Source organism: Polistes fuscatus, unplaced genomic scaffold (assembly GCF_010416935.1).
Source record: "Polistes fuscatus isolate 324 unplaced genomic scaffold, CU_Pfus_HIC Scaffold14, whole genome shotgun sequence".
Classification (NCBI taxonomy): domain Eukaryota; kingdom Metazoa; phylum Arthropoda; class Insecta; order Hymenoptera; family Vespidae; genus Polistes; species Polistes fuscatus.
Window position 1 is genome coordinate 585,342 of NW_025113042.1, and position 20,789 is coordinate 606,130.

General features: G+C 30.3%; 1 protein-coding gene across 1 annotated transcript in view; it reads right to left on the reverse strand.

Moving 5' to 3' along the window:
• Positions 1 to 20,789, reverse strand: part of LOC122514281 (metabotropic glutamate receptor 2-like) — a 163,734-nt gene that overhangs the window by 95,020 nt on the left and 47,925 nt on the right. The window contains 1 exon segment of the mRNA XM_043631009.1: positions 1,060 to 4,602. Within this exon segment, the coding sequence (XP_043486944.1) occupies positions 1,060 to 3,202 (2,143 nt within the window). The 5' untranslated portion in view covers positions 3,203 to 4,602.

Sequence of the window (20,789 nt, forward strand, 5' to 3'; positions counted from 1 at the left end):
AGTTTTCAAAAAAATCAGGATATTCTAGTCGTTTATTTTCGTGAAATACTTTTGATAAAAGCACGAACATAAAACTCGACATTGTAATATATCCTCGTCGTTCCAACCTTCTCTATGCACGAATCGTGGGATTTCTGTGGTAGAAAAAGAATGAAGGAGAAAGATAAATTGGATGGAAAGTGCAGAGAAGTGTGTGTGTGTGTGTATGTGTGTGTGTGAGAGAGAGAGAGAGAGGAGAGAGGGAGTGAGAAAGTTTATGCGCATTCACGAAAAATATTCCCCTGGCATGCATAATCAGGATAGAATACACTTCCATTAGGTTTGTATCATCTATTCACGAACACTTTCCGGAATGACTTTTGTATAATAAAATTTTTCTTAAATCTTCGTGAAAATACCTCAGATATCTCATGTTCGTCAAAGTAAAGTTCGATCCCTTAAGTCGTGAAACATAACGTGATTCTCGGTTTCAAGGAAGCTCGACGGTGTTTCCTTCGTAACTGTCAGAAGTTCATCGTTTTCGCGTTTAACGTTGATAGCTTTCGAGGATCAACCGAGCCATGTGGCGAGAATGTAAGTCGAGCGAGAATATTTAAACGAAGTATGTTGGAGAAAATGTGGTATAAAGTCGAACACGAGTAAACGTACCGGTAAACTCACCTAACTTATATTCAAGTAACTTTAGTGTGCGAACGTATATACACACTTGCAATTTTATGAATGTACCCCTATTAAGTTGGACTATTATTTTCTCTGCGCGGTTTTTTCTTTTTTTAATTGTCATTAAGATTAAATCTACAATGCGCGGTCACAGGTGAACGTTTTTTAAATTTCTCGCATACGACGTTATTGCATAGTCATTTAATTTGAAAATGAAAGTGATTCAAAATAAATTCAATGAAAATTTCGTTATCAAGATTGAATACGAATAATGTAATAATTTTGTTGATATAGTAAAACCAAAAACAATTCCAATTCGCGATAAAACTATAGTCAAATAAATTAATTTTATCGAAGAAGGCTTACAAACATAAGACTTAATACAACAGATCTACTCACCCTTGATAAAATCTACCGCCATTTCTAGGCCATAGGTGTCCTTATCGCAGTCATCGAGTATATGCGCTCCTATTTTGACCCCAGGAACGATCTCTCGTTGATTGAGCGTGTCCAGAGTGTAAAGCATGGCTTCTAATGCTTGGACACCACCCTGAGGCATAATAGGACCACACTTCACTGAATCCTCTCTTTCGTGAACCATCATTAAACCTCCTAAAACGAGGTCACCCTCAACCACTGCGCTGTGTTTCACTGGCCACGGAGGTTTATTCGTTGAGTTATGATCATCGTTAATCGATTGTTTGTTCACCGAAACATTGGCTATCGTTGTCTTTTCCAAAGAAACGGTAGTCCATTCTGAACTTGCACTCGTCAGATTTTCTACTCTTTTATCCGATGTATTCCCTTCGATCGATATAGTTGTAAAAGTATCGATCGTAGTCGAAGGAAATGTTAACTTTCGAGAATTATTATCGATCCACTGGGAGGTTAAAACGTCAGCAAGCGGATAAGTAAACCCTTCGATCTCGTCGCTAACAAATGATCGATCGGTGGAACTATTCGGAATTCTGCTCGTCCTTTTGGATTTTTCCGTCATGGAAATATCCGTAGTTCCCATGGAATTTCCTCGAGGCGAATAAGTTTCTAACTTTTCCTCTTCGGTTATTGTGATTGAATCAGGGAGTTGGTTTCTTACCGACCTAGTGAAGTTTGTTGACAAATTTATCGTCGGGTCAGTACTACTTTCGATCTCCTCAGTTGATTTAGAACGTTTCTTTTTTGATGATAATAATAATAATGTACTCGATTCGACAGATTCTTCTATTATTTCGTACTGTTCTTTTGCGTTAGAGGATGCTTCTTGTTCTATCTCTTTTATCTTATACGAAATACCTTTCGAAGAAGATGGAAAGCTAGATGTGAATTTATTTTCGATTATTGGAAGCTTCATTGTCTCAACTTCCTCTTTATAGTCGCTTACCTCGGAATTTTTTCTTTCAATAGTTTCTTTTCTTTCATTCGAGATAATATTTGGGAACGTTAATGGCGTCAATTTTGGAAGATCGTTGAACGAAACGGTCGTATCTTCTACCATTTGTTCTTCGTCCTTTAACCAGAGTTTTCTTTGGGAATCTTTACTTTTTATCTTTTCCTCGTGGTAACGCCTTTTCTCCTCCCCCTTCCCCTCCTCCTCCTCCTCCTCCTCCTCCACCACTTCCTTCATCTCGTGTCTGTTCCAATCGCTACTTGGATCACTCTTTAGTTCTCCTCCTTTCGTATCCTTTGGAAAATGAGAAGTAGGATAGTCGAGCGACCTTGGACTGACGAAATCTCCTAGAGGATCGCGTATGTTTCTTTGAGAGTCCTTGAAAGACTGAACTCTTGCGCCGCTTTCGAGGATGGACATCCTTCTACTCGAATTTAGCCGATCCGAATCGGACTTCGTATCGTATTTCCGATATTCCTTAGAATTCCAGGATACCATGTTATCCTTGGAAACATTCACGATTTCCGTAGATGAAATTTCTTTTTCTTTACCCTCTCTATCCCTCTTCTTAATACTCGGAGGAACAATCTTTACGGTTTCCTCCTCTTTTTCCAAATAATTTATCGGAGGCGAAAGGAGAATCGTTTCTTCTCCATTTTCTTTCAGATCTAAACTAACATTTTTCATTTCTTTCCCCGTAACATTTGTCACCACCTCGTGCGAAAACGTATCACCACCACCCTGACCTTCCTCTTTCAAATAGTTTCGTGATCCTTCCGTAAGATCAAAGTGTCCCGTCGATTCGAAAAATTCTTTACCCGAACGAATTTCTTTTTCCATGACTTTCCTCCCACCGTCTCCCCCCCTTCTTTTTAATTCATCTTGTTTTTCTTTGGACACGTTCGCCTCTTCTTTCTCTGAATTTAAATCCAAATATGCTGTTTCATTTCCTACTTTTTCATTCTTATCTTTACTCAAATTTCTTCTTCCTTTTCCTCCTCGTATTGTTCCAACTTCTTTGTTCTCAGTTTTCTTTCTCGAACGAATTTCTATTGCATCTCCCCTTTCTTCTTCTTTTTCTTCTTCTAAATCGGAATTATCTTCGTACCAAAGACCAACCGTATCTTTCGAGACTTCTTCACGATCAGAAGACATCACGGAAACTTCTTCTTCTTCCTCCACTTCTCGCGTTTTCAACTTAATCGTCTCTTTTGTCGGATAAGGAACAGTTGCATCATTTGAAAACTTATCGACATTTCGACGATCTCGAATCAAACTTTTGACGTTATTTTCATTTAAATACTTTCCTTTCTTCGTATTCTTTCCCAGATCTCTTATTTCTTCATTTCCATGAAAAGAATTTCTTTTCTTTTCTCCTATTTCATCCGCATATTCTTCTTCCGGTCTCACGATTATACGAAATTTATTTTCCTCGCTAATCCTCGAATCTAATTTTGTTTTGTCGTTCGTCTCGAAAGAAAATTTGCGTTCCCTTTGTTCTTTCGTTTGAAAACTCTCAGACGAATTAGTCGATTTAATGAAATTTCGATTTCCTACAAATCCAAATGATTCTTTCTTATACTTTAAATTTGGAATTTGATCATTTTCGTATAATTTAGCCTTGTTCCAGGCTTCGTAAGATTTTTCCAAAATTTCTCTTATTTTCCTCCGATCGTTCGCTTTGAAAATAAACGAATTTCGTTTTTCCCGTAAATAATAGTCGAATTGTATTTCCTTCTATCCATCGGATAAAAATAAAAATGTCTTTCTCTTTTCTTTTCGGGCAAGAACTCGTCGAGTTCGTTTAAAGAAAAGAATGTCTTTCGAGATGAAGGCAGTACGTTGGAGTTCTCGCGGATGGATTCTCGCTTTATCCGGATACCGCGAAGAATCCGAGAGGATCTTGGTCCTTTCACCCCAAACCTCTCGGACTCCGTGGCCTCCGATCTAGGCTCCTTTTTCCGATTCCTCGAAGTACGTTGTTCGGTCATCGAGTTATTAGAATTCCGATCTTCCTCGGATCGAGAGGATTCCACGTTATTTCTCTTCTCTCTTCCTGTGATTTTCCTTCTATTTCTCTTTTTCGAACCCCTTGATTCAAGGTACTTTATTTCCTTCACTCCATCAAATGCATTCATTGGAATAATACTCGCTAATCCGGATTTGTTTTCTACTATCTCCTCCTTTTGATCCTTCTTCCATACTTTCTTTTGTTCCTTTTTCCTTTTTTTCAACCAAAAATATCTTTCCCTGGGTTCTTCGATTGTCCAATAATGATCTATATTCTCATCGGATAAATCAATCTTGTTATTTGCGTAACTAGTTGTTACGATATAACTGGCATTACCCTTATCAATAAAGTAACCTTTGTTATCGTCGTAATTGAAAATCTTTTTTTCTTGTGCCAAAGTAAATCGTAATATCGATAAAATCGTTAGGATCGTACGGATCGTTCGAATCTTCAAGTTGATCCTCCGAGTGGCCGAAACGGCCGAAAATCCCTGATTTCGAGGCATCACCTCCTCACCGATGCGAACTCGTGCATTGCTTGATTTCTGAAAATGTTAAAATCACTTTTATTAGAATTTATTCAAGTGTTTTTGTATTTTCTAATCATTAATATTAAATATAATGTTCTCGGGATAATTCTTTTTTAAAAGAAACATGTTTTCCAATTTGTTTGAAAATTAGAGTGAAACGTTTTCTTCTTTTTATTATCGAGGAATGAATTGAATTATTAATTATTACAACGTTTAGAACACACAAATAATGTTCGTGTTTTCATTTAATCTAGGAAATTTGAACTAAATTCAAGGTCAAAGAAATTTGGCAACTCTCCTAACGGCGTGGGAATTTTCTTGTTACTCACACTTTGAGAATTAAATAATTTCTAATTTTCTAATCTATTCGAAATGAATTCAAAAATCCTACGATTTTCTGATAATTTTAATTTTAATTGTTAATAATAAGTAGCGATTTCAATAGCTTGAATGAAAACTGACGATTAATTCATAAAATGAACAATATTTATTTATCATCTTTTTAAAAACTTCGTAAAAGTAACAAAAGTATCTATCTGAAAAATATTCGATTGAATTATTTAAAAGAACTTTTTATTTTACAAATGTATAAAATTAAAATTCTATATATATATATATAATAATTATATTATTATAATATAATAACATATATATTATATATATAATATATATATATATAATTTTATATATATATTTAATTTGTATTTCTATCTTGACATAAGTAGAAACTTATCTACAAGTTAAATTGCCATCTATGTGCATATAGTTTTAACTATACATTAAATATAACTTGGAACTTTGAAGGTAACTTATTGTTAAGTTAAAGTCATCAAGATAAATATTTGAGATAAGATAAACTTTGATGTCTTAGATCTATTAGATCTATGATTTTCTAGAAGACAATATCGAATAGAAAGATCGTTTCTAAAGCAATCCTCCTCCCATTCCTGTTCGTTTCTTCTTTATTCTGAGAAAAGAGTGATAAGGAGAAAAAGATAGGGAAAACGAAGGAGAGACAGAGACAGATACAGAGAGGGAAAGAAAGAGGAAGAAGAGATTTATAGAGCATCGAGTTACGTGTCTCGAAACGATGTAACTTGTTTCTCCGAGGAACTTGAAATATAACCAAGCGAAATTCGTGTTATTTATCGAAACTTTGTGGGTTTGAATTTCGTCATAGGAAACGTCGCTGTAAACTGTCGAAGGGATTCCAAGTAAAGAGGACTCTTCGTTCAATAATCAAAACGAACGTTCATAAAGTTTTAACTGTCTGAACGAACGAACGAACGAACGAACGAACGGTAACTCGAATGATACATTTCGACCTATATACCACCTAATTGAACATGGCCAACTGGATAGATTGCTTAGACTCGACCATTTATTGCATTCAAACCTATATATGTGTATGTAGGAATACTATCAATATTATAGGAATCAACGAAACATACTGGTATTTCGTTTATTTCTTCCAACGAACAAATTTATTTTTTCGTTTGTTTGTATTTATTCATTGAGTGTCATAACACCAAAAGCTTTACGAATTATTTTTTATTTATTTCTTTCGTTATCGTTTTATGATTATTTATCTGATAATCGAATTAATATTCGATACTTTGTTATATTATTGTCAAGTAAGTTTTATTAGTTATAGCTTTTTTCAAATAAAATTTAGATCTCAGGAAAAAGGCTTATTATATATTTATAAAAACCACAATGGACAGGCAACAACAAGCTTTATTGAATATAAATATGCAACGAAAGTTGCTGACGTCGATATGTTTCATCGATACAAAGGGTCATCCAAATCAAATAGTAATTTATCAAGGTTTATTGTTGATATTCAATTCGATTAATTGCATCGAATCTCAAATACCTTTATTTTACTCTTCTAGAAATTAAATTCAAGTGATTTACAATTACGATATATATTAAACGAAAAGTTTTACATATTTCTGATAGAATATACAATTTTGATATTTATTGAATAATTTTATTTTTAATTCAATATTAACACATTGAACGCCAACGCTCACGTTGCTTGTCTTACAAAAATACAAATAAAGACTTGTAAATTAATTTTTGATTGATTGTTAGTTTAATTCTATTCAACATATTATTATACATTTTATCAGAAAATAAACAATGACAAATAGAATATATCAACGTTCAAAGTATGCTTACATATTGTAAAAAAAAGAAAAAAATTCCGCAATACAATGCAGGGCCGGCCGACGTTCGATGTGTTAAAAAAAAAATATATTTTTCTTATTTATTTATTAAAGAAAAAAGAAATTGTAATTAAAGTATAAAATGTTATGTATTTTCGTAAGATAGCTGATGATAAACATTTTGATTTAAGATGATCTTATCTAATATATCATCGCATTAATTACGTCTTGATATTTATAGTAATCCGTTGGTTCGTCATCAATTAAACCGCGAACATTTAGAAACGACACTTTAATCTTATCCGTAAATTCTATCTCTCGCGATGAGAAACGTCGACGACGTGAGAGAAACGCGAGCTGGCAGATCGATAATATTGCACGAGCTGCTTATTCCGGCAACATAATTTGCGGCCGAATCACACATAATTTTAATTACTTCGACGGTAATGGCTTTGCATATATGCTGTGGTATATGATCATCAACCACGAAACCTGACAAGCATTATCGATTGCAAGTAATTATGTCATGTAAAATGAATTTCACTTTGATCGTGAGTATCTCTTAAAATGAAAAATCACTTCAATTGAATATAATTAAACTTTCCAATTTTGTGTCTGCAAATTACAATTAATATCGACTATTGATTCGTATGTTTTTTCTTTTTTTTATTTTTATTTATTACAGAAGTCAACCATTAACTCTATGAGTCCGCGTAACTTTCAACTCATATATTAATATATGGATGTTTTATTAAATCATTTCATTTTTGTACACAAAATAAAGATTCGAAGTCGTTGTTATATTTCCAAAAAGCTGCAATTATTTATTCATTATAATAAAATTGTTGAAAGTACGAAATTCATTGTCTGTATTTAAGATAGAATAATATTTGTATATAATTTTAGAATATTAAAAATAATATTATAAATATATAAAATAATATTATAAATATTTAGAATATTTGTATATAATTGTAGAATAATATTTTTATATAATTTTTTAAGATACAATAATATTTGTATTAATAACGTAACATACATTTTTTTATACATAGTCGAGAAAAAAATATCGTTAAATGTCATTTACATTTTACTCGTGATCGATTGGTATTATTGTGATTTGTTAATTTATCTTTTTTAAAATAATGATTTATAATACGTTACTATATATCTTTATTACAATATTTAGAAGGAATCGAATTTGTTAATTTATAATAACAACGGAAAATGAAATAGATGGATTTTAAATTTCGTTTTAATACGTTATAAGGATAAACTCGTTTGCTTCGCTAACATATCTCGAATTTCATTTCCCTGTGAAAACTTTGGATGGAACTTATCTTCTCGCGCGTATATAGCAAAAAAAATCCTTAAATTCAACATGATTTGCACGAGAACACGATGGATGAAGAAGAGAGGAGAGGATCCGCGGGCTTAGTCGAGAGATGGTTAGAGAAGTCTCAAACTCTTAAGTTTTTCGCACATGCTGGGGGGTTGGATGAGTGATGAATGGCGAATTATACGGAGAAAAACTTTCTTTTTACGCTTGTGTGCTTTATTTAAAACTGTATATTACTTCCTTGTATATTCCTTGATATCATCTTTTGTAATAACGAGTTTTATTACTCGACGAGGAACTAATTAATACTAGAAAAAATGTATTTACTCCATCCTTCACTTTTAGTATATATAAAGTTTGCAGTACTTTAAAATATAACCGATGCACAAATTACTCTTTCACGGACAACTCTGTTTGAAATGTTTTAAAAGATACATCAAGTTTTCTTTTTTTATTAATTCATTGCAATGATAATTATATGCAACGACAGTTAAATCATTTATTTGTATTTTCAAAATAAAAATGGATTTTTATTTTCAATTTTATTATGATATTTATTATTATTATTATTATTATTATTATTATTATTATTATTATTATTATTATTTTCTTTTTATTACGGTCGTAGAAGTAATGTATTTAATTATTCTTTCTTTATGGAGTTATCAATCGGAAAATTTATTTTACAAATTTGTTTAATAATTTTTTTTCTTCTTCTTTTTAATTAAGAATAAAATGTAAAATATAATTTAACGAAAAAGCGTTTTCGTATCTTCGATGTTGCTCTATGACCTTCTCATTTCCCAGATATACGATTTGCAAATTATGCCAACGTATATTGTTACATTACCCATGGATAATAGCGAATAGTAAGGGAAAGTAATGTAATAAAATTTAACGACTATCCTAGTTACTTTGTTCATTCCCGTCGAGACCTAGAGAACCCTTGAGTCCTTTCAGTTCTATCTCCGTACCTTTTTCTTTTCTTTGTATTCCTCGTTAACTCATTGAATCATTTCAAACAATACGTAAAGAATATAATTGAGTATTCTGAACTGCCTATCGTGAGTAAAAAGAAAATCGTAGACATTGAACAAAATTTTCTTACAATTAGTATAATTATACAGAATTTAAAGAATAATTAAATGTAATTATTCAAAATAGAAAGAATTTAAAAAAAAAAATTAAATTATCTTAGGTTGTATTGCAATTATTTTTTCTTTTTTTTTTTTATCAGAGAATAATAAAAATAAGATTAATTATATACGCGGCAAGTTTGAATTTAATTAAAATGAAGAAAATCGATTTGTTTAATCAAACCAAGTTTAGGATCTATGAGTGATCATCTAACAAGCAAAGAACCACCCGTTTCTTTTTCTCCAAACTTTTTTTCACCACTCGAACGAAAAAAAAGAAGGATTCTTGTCAAGACCATCGAAAAAGGAGTCTTCGAGAAGTTTGCAAACATACCGTTTGTAAGACATAGCAATGAGATTTCTACTAGAAGGAACGAAATAAGGAAACCAAGATTACATTCGCCAATAGTTGGGTAGGGTTTAAGTTTGATAGACGATTGGAACGTGTTCCGAAAGATAATTCATTCCTTAAATGGATGTAAATAATAAGAAAAAGATATAAATTGTTTATATATATATATATATATATATATATATATATATTTTCCTTTTTTGTGCACGGAATTTATAGCACGTTATTTTATTTGAAACGAACGATCGAACGTTCTCGCAGATTTAATTTTTTTTATTCGCGACCAGCATATAAATTCGCCCAAAACGGCGCGTTACGCGCTATTTTATTACATTATTATTATATTTTAATAATTCGTTGCAATATTTAATAAATACTGGACAATGGACAGGAACGTAAAAGGCAAAAATAAAAAAAGAAAATAAAATAAAGGAAATAATTCTATCTCCATGCGAGAATAATTTATAATTCCGAATGGAAAAAAATATATTTGTTAGATATAAATGTCATATGCATAAAATATCAAATTTCAATAAAAAATTCTACCTATTGTTTTAAGCACTCGGATTTTATTATTGCTATATTATTATTATTATTATTATTATTATTATTATTTCAAATTAATGAACATTACTTTTAAAGTAATAACTTTTCCACGTTTTTACAAAAATACGTTTGACATTTTTACGTACGCATTTAAAATAAAGAAAAACACTATCGTTCTATTTACTAGGTTTATCTTTTTTACGTTAACAAATGAATTCTATTATGTGCATGTCGCAGATAATACAAATGTAAATAAGTGTGCTACGTAAAAAAATAGAAAAAAAAGGAAAAGAAAAAACAATCCTATCATTTTAGAATTTACATTGTTGTCAGATGACGACTCGTATCGTTTACTTGTCACGCTTACAGAAGAAATGAACGTAATCTGTTGTTAACCTTGAAACATAAACGTTAACCTGTTCACATTATCCTATGCATCGGTCAAAATTAGGTCAGTCAATATCAGACAACTAGTAAGGATAGTTCATTTGAAGTTGATCTGTGATACTGACAGAGTAATTAAAGTGTTAAATTAGGGTTTCCTAATTCTCAACGGGGTTTAAACGATTCCAATCAAGAACGTGCATTCAATATTTCAAAAGAGTTACGTTAGATCTATCGTCGATATCGAATTTATTCTTCTTTTTCTACATTTTTCTCAGTGAAGTTTGAACAAATAAAACGATTCGCAACGGACGTGAGACGGATAGCGAGAAGAACTAGACATTCCGAATACTAGCCATCACCTTTTTCTAACGGAACGTAAAAGTTCGTATTTTCGGGCTATTGTTTTCGCTCGATTTATTGTTTCTCGATATTAAATCGAATTATTTCGTATTTAATTAAGTACAAGTTTATATATGTTAGACGAATCCTATCATTTAATACATTACAATAATGCTACTTACTGTGACTCATGAAAATATTTCAACACTTACCATGAAATTAATTATAATAAATAAAATATATAATTAATAATAATATAAGAATCCAAAATTATGAATTATCCAATTTGATTTACATATAGTAAATAAATATAAAATATAAGAAGCTATAAATTATAAAAAAAAAAAAAATTATATTATATTAATAATTTAATATAATATATAATTAAATTATATATGATTAATTATAATAAATATATCATACGAAATTTATCGAAATGTTATTAACATTAGATTGAGATATGACTCTTTAGATTATATAGATAAAGTTTCATGCAAATCGAATTATATGTACGATAGTTATGATTTATTTCTTACAAATGTAAAGATTGCTGAAGCCATAAAAGTATTTAAACATATATATAGATAACACTTTTAAGTCTTTATTATATAGTAGGACCACCATTTAATATTGAATATTTCATATCTTCGACAAGAATTCGTGCGAATATTACTAAACGAAAGATAATTATCAAGGTTTCCAATATAAATATTTGACCCATCAATTATTATTTATATCGAAAAGAGAGTATTCAGATATCATACGTATGCGAACATGTTTTTACATCAGAAGAGGATTACAACTGGGAGAAATCTTTATGAGGGATGCGTCGGAAGAATAACTTGTTTTTACGCGTGGGAAGTTTCTGTCACGTAGCAGAAGAAATAACAAAAAAAAAAAAGAGGATTTTCGTTATTACGAGATTTACGAGAAGAGTAGGGATATTTTCTTTCTTCTTTCTCTGTTTCTATGTTTCTCTCTCTTTCTCTCTCTCCCTCTCCCTCTGAGTGTGTTTTTGTCGTGCATATACCAACAATAGTTAGAAAAATCGAAAGGTCACTGGTGTCGCTTTTAATTGCGCGGTTTATTTTACCTCGGATTACGGTTTATAACGAAAGAGATCATCTGAACGAGCTCTTTCATTATTCAAACACACATACACACACGCACATAATTTTTTTCTACCTTTTTTTTTTCTTCATATACCGGTCGTGGATTTTCATAGTCGTTGACGGCCAAGTTAGACTTAATTACGAACTGTCGTAATGCACAGAAATACTCATTTAGGTTTTTTTTCTTGATAAGATAGGTCAAATGGAAATGTATGCTTTTAACTTTTTTTCATACGTTCTTCTTCCATTTGTTAATTTAATCCGTTGCAATTCGCATTATTTTTTTTTTTGCCCCTCTTTGATAAGGCAACTCGTTTCTAGTTTGGCATAGTTACGAGATCAAATGATAAAATTAATAATTATCTAGACGAGTTTTTATAATTTACATTTTTTTGATATTTAAATATGGTTTATTAAAAAAGGAATCGTAACGCATTAATTTTTCTAATGGAAAATAATTCCGTATCTAGTTCTTATTTTTGTTTGCTTTTATTTAAATAAATATACTGCGAAGTTCGTTATTTTACGTGCATAGAATAAGTTAAAACGATGATCATCTTGTGGAATTTCAAATAGTTGTGCGCATACGTGTATCTCAAAAGAAGCATTTTAGTACGAAAAAAAGCTCGATACTTATATCTTGTTTTGTTTTTGTACATTATTAAGATCATGATTTTTCTAAAAATATTAGCAATTTTTATAGGATTTGATTTATTGAAATATAAAATATTAATATCAAAATATATATCTCACAATTAATTATCACAAAATACTCTGATATACATATAACTTGATTTTTTCTGTATAAATATACGCAATTCAATATAATCTCTTCATCTCACATTACTTTTCGATTATCCCAATTCAAACTCGACGATACTTTCTTTTCTTTTCCTTTTTTTTTCTGGCACGAATACACAGGCTAGCAACATACACACACACACATATATATATATACGAGTATATATAATAATTTTAACCAATATTACCCTAAAAATAAGCTTGATAATCGTTCGTGTACAGACACATACACGTAAAACATTCTTTTCCTTTCATTTTCTATCTTTGAACATACTAATTGTAAATATTATCCCAGCATATAGATACGCATTAATCTCGTATCCCACATATTTTTAATTTATGCATTAGATACTAACATTTCATTTTCCACACGAACGAACGCGAGTCTGCTTTATCGTCGTTTTAAGCACGCAGTATAAATTTCTTACGCCCTTACTATATATTTTAAATCGTATAAACCAATATACATACGTTGCTTGTGCGATCCCACGTAGATTGAATTTTTAAGAAGTTAAGTGAACGCTTCAAACTTTTATTTCTCTTTTAGAAGAATATTGTTTTTAATGAATTATCCATCACATGAAAAAAATATTTTTATTTTATTTATTTTTTAAGAAATCATTTGAATAAATTGAAAGATGAGAGAGAGGTATTTTTTCTGTCCATGAAGATTGAATTTTCAAAAGTTTTGAGAATTTTGTTCTATGAAATACACGTAGAATAGAAATATTCTTTGTTTTTATAGAAAAATTGAAAGGGCAAAGAATGTTTCGTCAAATACCTGTTCTTCTTGAATTTTGATATATGAGAACAAGTCAAGATGTTGGTTTAAGGGGTAGAAGAAGGTAAAAGAACTATTAGAATTATTCGGAGCATTCAAGATAGCCCCAAGGGTAGAAGTAATCCTTTTGTGCTTTGAATAGCATCCTTAGTTCCATTCAATGTTTGGAATACTAATCATTCAGAAACTACACTATTCTTTAGTTTTATGTCTGTGTATATATATATATTTTCCTTTTAAAGATTCTAAATGTTTCTATGTAAAGTTTCTAATAGAAACTAAAAATTTTCAACGAATATTTAATGAAAATGGTTCCATTGTCGAACTTCATTTTATCGTGGATTTAACAAAATCATTTGTAATGAAGATTATTAGTCGTCATACGTTGATAGTAATTCAATATTTATAATTCAAACAAGAAGATAAATTATTGATTGATATTAAATTGCGTGGAAAATCGCGAGGACACATCTATGCAATAATAATCTCCATTTCTCTACGCTTATAATCTGAATTATTACCTAATTCCAAATATGAAATCAAATTACAAAGGAAACCAGAGAAGCAGACTACTAAATACGAGCATCGACACTTGTTCACAGCTGCTTTTGACAACAGTTTGAGATTATTTACGGCTCGAACGAAATCGTATTACACGCATCTGTGCGCAGAGAGTAGAATTGGCAGTAAACGATCAAGAACGTTCATGTCGTACTTTCGAATGACCAGAAATTTTTATCACCCTTTGCATAATATCTCGATCCTATCTATTTCTTTCGATCTTCTTTAAAACGAAGATAATAGATAAGAAATCTCTTTTTTTTATCACAGTTATTTAATTGTTTATTTTACTATTACTTATAATCGTTTCGTGTCCTTTTTTTTCTTTTTTTTTTTATAGTAAAAAAATCTATTCATACCTTTTGATAGATCATTTCGATAAAGTTCATATTTCACTGAGATCTTTCATTTCGACTTTTCCATTTCGGTCTTTTTTAAGGTCGTGCTAGTAGATCAATCCGTCGTTTGCAATTACGTACTATGATTTGCTCAGGAAAAATTCCTTTTTCGAATAAAAAGTATGGGAGTTGTGATAAAGTCGAAAGTTTTCAGACAAATTACCGTCGAGGTTTATCATCTCGTCTTTCCTCTTTTTTACGTCCAACTTCGAACGTGATAAAATAAAAACTGGTGTTGCTCGATATTCTTGAGAACGAATCGTATTTCATTCGAAATGACACGATCATAGTGATATGCGTCATTTGAGAGAATAATAAAGGAGTCTTTCAGTTACAAGTAAAAGTAAGAAAGATAAAAATGATGTTCGGAAAAGCAAGCATAGTGGATCAGGTTTTGCTGACCTCGAATGAAACGTCAAACGGTTGGATGATTCTACTTTTTTTCTTGAAAAAAGTTTAATGGACAGTGAAACGATGAAACGAATGCGGTTATTCATACGGAAATATATTTTCGTATTGAAATATATAATATTTGTAATATTTTATAATTTTTTGAAATATTTTGTAAAAGAAATATATTTTTATAAATATATATATAAACACAGGAGTATTCGTACCACTACTGTTAATTTAAATCAATCAATATTTTCTTGTAATATAATATTTAAAAATTTCCCTCGCACGAGCTTAAATTCTCAAACTACAACGTATCACGCAATATTAATGAACAATATGTAAAAACATGATTGATCTTCATACAAAGTAGTATCATTAATATGATAAAATCAGTTTGTAGGGTTAAAAATCTTATCAGCATGTTAACCGTTTCTTCTAATAGGTCGCATTATCGAGGATGATACAATGAGTACGGGGAGAAGAAGCAAAAGCACGGATGAAAATCTTTGAACAAGAGAGACTCCTCTTCCAGAATAGGATCTTGAAATCATTAATCTTCTATGTCGGTGACTCCTCTTTCCGGAGCAACGTGCACTTGCATGGGAAATGTATACGAAGGACACGCCTAGTGATATGCATTGCGATTCAGAGCTTACAATCTATGTGCTCTGCATATGGTTACGGTGTTCTGTTTCCGTCTATCTTCTCTCCCCCTCTCTCTCTCTCTCTTTCTCTCTCCATCTTTATCTTTCTCTTTCTATCCCTTCTTCATCTCCTTCTCTCACCCTCTCTCACCCTCTCTTGCGGTTAAATGTAATTGCAGTGCCCCAAACGTGTTCTGCACTACGTTGTCTTTAATCGTTTCTAATCCATCGAACGAGAGAGACCATTCTCGAGCATTTCATTTAGAAATTTATACATTTTGTTGCACGATTTGAATTCTAATTTGTTATCTTTATTTCATTTAAATTTCATTTTATTTCCAAGAATTTTCATTTTATTTATTTATTATTTTAATTATATTAATTTATTAATTTATTATAATATTAAATTAATATTAAGATTAATATTAATATTAATAATAATAATTTTTAATTAAAAATAATAATAATAATTTAATTAAAAATATTATATATATTATATTATAATAATAATAATTGAAATAAATGAACACCCTTTCGATAAATTATTTCTTAACATATTATTATTATATTGTATATATAAAAAATTATTATCATAATACAATAAATTAAGTCTACCCCGGAAAAAACAAGAATTAGAAAACGTAAATTTTCTTAAAGAATTAATAAATTACAAAAGATTTTTAACAGTACGAGAAATACACGCTTCAGTTATCAATATACATGATTATCCTAACATTTTCTAATTAGAATTTATCACTTTGATCTAATACCTTTGGTATAACCTTTTTCTTTTTCTAAAAGCAATATTTGTGTCGTAAAATTTGTTAGAAACGCGAGTTTAAAATATATTATGAAATTTTTGGCGAAACGTATAATCGTCTCATTAGAATTATTTTATTAATATTATTAGGATTAATTCGATGTTATCAGCGGTTCAAAATTTTACGATCGATAAAGCTTTTAGTATCGATCGTAAAACTTTGTATTTTCACAGTTGATACTAAAATCAAATTGCTTCTTCTCTCCTTAAACTCGCATTAGATTATTTTTCTTCGAACTAGGCTATGTATCTTGTTAAATAAACGAAATATTGTAGTTTCTTTTTTTTTTCTTTTTTTTACGTCAAACATGTGTCTCGCTTTGAAGACTCAAAAATCGATGTAAAAATACGAATAGAAGAAACTTTGATTACACAAATCGTGTATTTTTTTTTTTCTAGAATAAAAAATGAATAAACAGAAACTGGTGTATTTTTAAACCGTTTGATAGATGATCAGGATAAAAAATAAATCGCAAAGGAAACGATGGTCACGTTTTAATTCAATTATTATCGATACTGACGATAAACTTTTCGCGTTGTTCAAAGTTCATAGTTGAAAATTATCGAAAGGATGCATTTTAATATTGGAAAATAATCCAATAATATTCTCTAAAGGTAGTATTATATATTTATATATAAGGAACAAGAGAAGAAAATTGTTTTTTTGACCCATTGTTCCGGAGAGAAAGAAAATTGGAAAAGTACCGTATGAGAAAGATTAATTTTCTTAATCGTTTATTCATCAACTCAACGATCGTATCAGGCAATAATAAAGAGAACAGCGGTATAAATAAATTATGATTCGTGTAGTAGTTAAATTTAGAAAGAAAAATGATTGCAAAAGTTCATCAGTATTGAAAGCATTCGTTATCGAAAATTCGATTGAGATTATTCATTGAAAAATACAATTTTCCTAATGACGCGAATTTCACATTCAACTCGCGAATCAACGATAACACAATTACAAATATTATTTGAAAACGAACGTTTATTTTACATCGATTCGGCTTTTAAACTTTCTCAAAATTACATCAACTAAATAACCGCGATAAGTTTTATCGAAGTTGGATAAAGAAAAAAGAGGAAAGGAAAAAAACAAGAAGAACGTTTTAGAAATCGCCTTGACCAAGAAAAGAAGGGTTATTCTTCAAATTTATTTTCTTTCGATCGGTACGATCGGTCAATTTCTTCGATGAATTTTTTTGCCACTTAGTTGTCACTTTCAAGGACACTTTATACCACTAATCGCATTGGGTAGCAACAAAGTTTCAATATAAAATATGAGCGATCAAGAAGAAAAGTGATACGGGTTTTTATAATAAGTTTTTCTTCACGAATGGCTCTCCGTTACACAAGCATCTATGATATTCATGTAAGTATGTAATATCAGTATCAAAGATGTTTTTCCTAATCGCGTTTTTCTCATGGCAGCTCGTTTTAACACACTAGACGAATTATACGAACCACTGCTCTTGTTCTTACTAACGTTAGCAATTTGTATTAACCGAAGTTACGAGACCTCCAAAGCTTATTACGAAAGCGTTTTGATCGTGTAAAATATCTCTCTGAGGAAACTCGTTCGAATGGAAACTTGGAACAAGTGATACCGGGTCTTATCAATGCAGGATTAATTATCACAAATACTTAACATTCTCTCACGCGTTAAATCGATTTTCTACTACAACGAATCTCCTATGCAAACGAATCTCCTTCATACTTCTTTTTCTATCCGAGTAAAGTATATTTTTCTTCTATTTTATTTTTCTACTCTTATTTTTAACGTAAGCATACACACACACACACACACATATATATATATATATATATATATATATATATATATATATATATATATGGACTTCGGTTCCTTCAAATTTTATAACGAATCTGGTTGTTAATTTTGAAAGTGGCCTAACTCCATTCTTGATAAGAAAACGCATATTATTCACTTAATAATTGCCATTATTTTAATAGGAACTATAAATTTAACACCTTTAGATACACTTAAGCAACATAACTCATTGTTATTCTTTACGTATATTTTTAATTGCATTGAAACGCAAACCTTTAAATATCTCAATTTAAGGTTATGAAGTTAGGCCACTTTCAAAATAAACGGCTCATATATATTTGTTTTTTTTTTCAAACTATACCATTCCTTTCTTCCGTTTCATTTATATTTTGTTTTTTTTTTACCGAGAGCTAAAACGTTTACATAATGTATATAATAAGTAGAAAAAAAGAGAAAAAAAACAAATTTTCCTTGGCCGTTTTTCGCGTTGTTTTGAAATAGCGGATAATAAACGACTTGGAAAAATATATTCGGAGGAAGAAAAGTTGGACGAAAGATGGTGGCCGACCAAAAGAGAAATCTCACTACGTTAAGAGCCATATAACGACTACTACCGTGTTTTAGTAAAGGATATCACTCGCGTCCTTGGAAAACTGTTTCGCGATATGAGAAATGTAGGAGAAAAATTTCTTATCTGAAAAAGCGAGAAAAAGATTGCATCTACGGCGAAAGAAATTCACGAAAAGGGACGAGATGATGACGAAGTCTTAAAGATATATTTTACTTTCGCTTTACTTTTTTTTTTTTCCTTTTTTTTCTTTTTCTTCTTTATTTATATCTTTTCATTCTCTTTTTCTACTTTGCCGATCTAGCCGTGTCATACTTTTTCATTTTAACTTTGAAAGTAGTACGAGTGCCTGATTTAGGTGACGCGAAAGTAGTACGAATCAACCATTTGAATTTCTCTACGATGTGTTTTTGATTTTTATTTTTCTTCCTAATAAATCATGCATAAATTGTTTCCCCACTTATACAAGTAATCGTATACGATATGAAAAATGTATGACGATGTGTCTTCCTGATATTTCATGAAATGTAATCCTACCCCGTTGTACAAATTCAAATTCCTTACCCGGGAAAGGCAAATTATATTTTTCGTTATTATTTTTTTTAAGGATAAGCAGAAAATGAAAAAGAAAGAAAGAGAGAGAGAGAGAGTTAAAATAACGATGCATTGTTCAGTGTTTACACAATTATACAAAAATTCAATATGGAATGTTTTAATCTTGACGATAAATCTTTTCACTCACGTATGATTGTCATTTCCAATTTACAAAAGTTACGAACGAATTTAAACGAAGATTTCAATTAACGCGAGAAACTATCGATAATTTAAAATATCGGTGAGATTATTTTTAATAAAGTTCGCGCACGTTATTTTAAAAATTTATTTTAAGAGAAAAAAATTAAAAAATTAATAGAAAAAAAAAGAAAAATGAAAAGAATATTATTCGACATAGAATTTAATTCTTGTTCTTTCTTTCTTTCATTCTTTCTTTCTTTCATTCTTTCTTTATATTTTCCTCTTATTTTTCTAGATACTTTTATTATTTATTTCAAGCCATTATATTTTCGCATCGTATGATGTACTCTTTATATCCTCGGATATGTTCTCGCATAAATGGAACTATAAATGGATAGAAATGGAAGATGGTGTAAGAGAACTTAGATATATGTATAGATGATAAGAGGTAATAATGCGGTAAGCTGGAAAATCCGGAAAATTCCTATTTATTTCCAAGTATTTGTAACCATTCGCAGAAAGAGAGGGAGAGGGAGAGGGAGAGAGAGAAAAAGAAAGAGGATTTATTTTAATAAGAATTTGAGATCTTACCGAAAACATTTTCTGTTATGTTTGTACTCTCAACATTTTTACCCTTTATTTCTTGGAAAAGTTTAAAACAGTTTGCAGACAACATTTCTTTCTTTCCTTTTTCAAAAGTAGAACATCATTGGGTAATATAACGTCGAAAAGATTATATAAACAATCCTTTCATTATGCTTATTAAAAAAATCTTTCAGTCGATTTTCATTCTCAAGTGTACAATATTTTTTATTTTTTCCGTTCCAGAAAAATGAGTCGAATTGTTCGTTATTAAATAAAAAGAAAAAAACAAGACATATTTCATTAAATGTGTTTACCGAATGAATACCCCGAAGTATCTCATTTTAATTAATCGTAGGTCTGACAAAAGAAATTTCTGACAGTTTTGGTTTATTATTTAATATCGAAGATAGGTTATGCATTATATATTCTTCAATGAAATATTAGTATCTAAAAGTAATTACAACATTATAACGAACGTTATTATTCTTTATTCTATTATCTCGTTGATAGGATCATTATATGTTTCCATGTTCTTTTTAATGCTCGAAAGTGAATGATTAGGTATTCTTGGATCATCCAATTATACGGTATACAGTTAAAGCTATCTCTTTCTTTCTCTCGAGTATTCAGTTTCCTTGCGTTCCCCTTTTATTCAATAAATTCTAGCGCGTAATTTTTTCTTCATCTTCGAATAGATATATCCGTGAATAGTATAGAATTTAGTGAGCTTTCAAACACT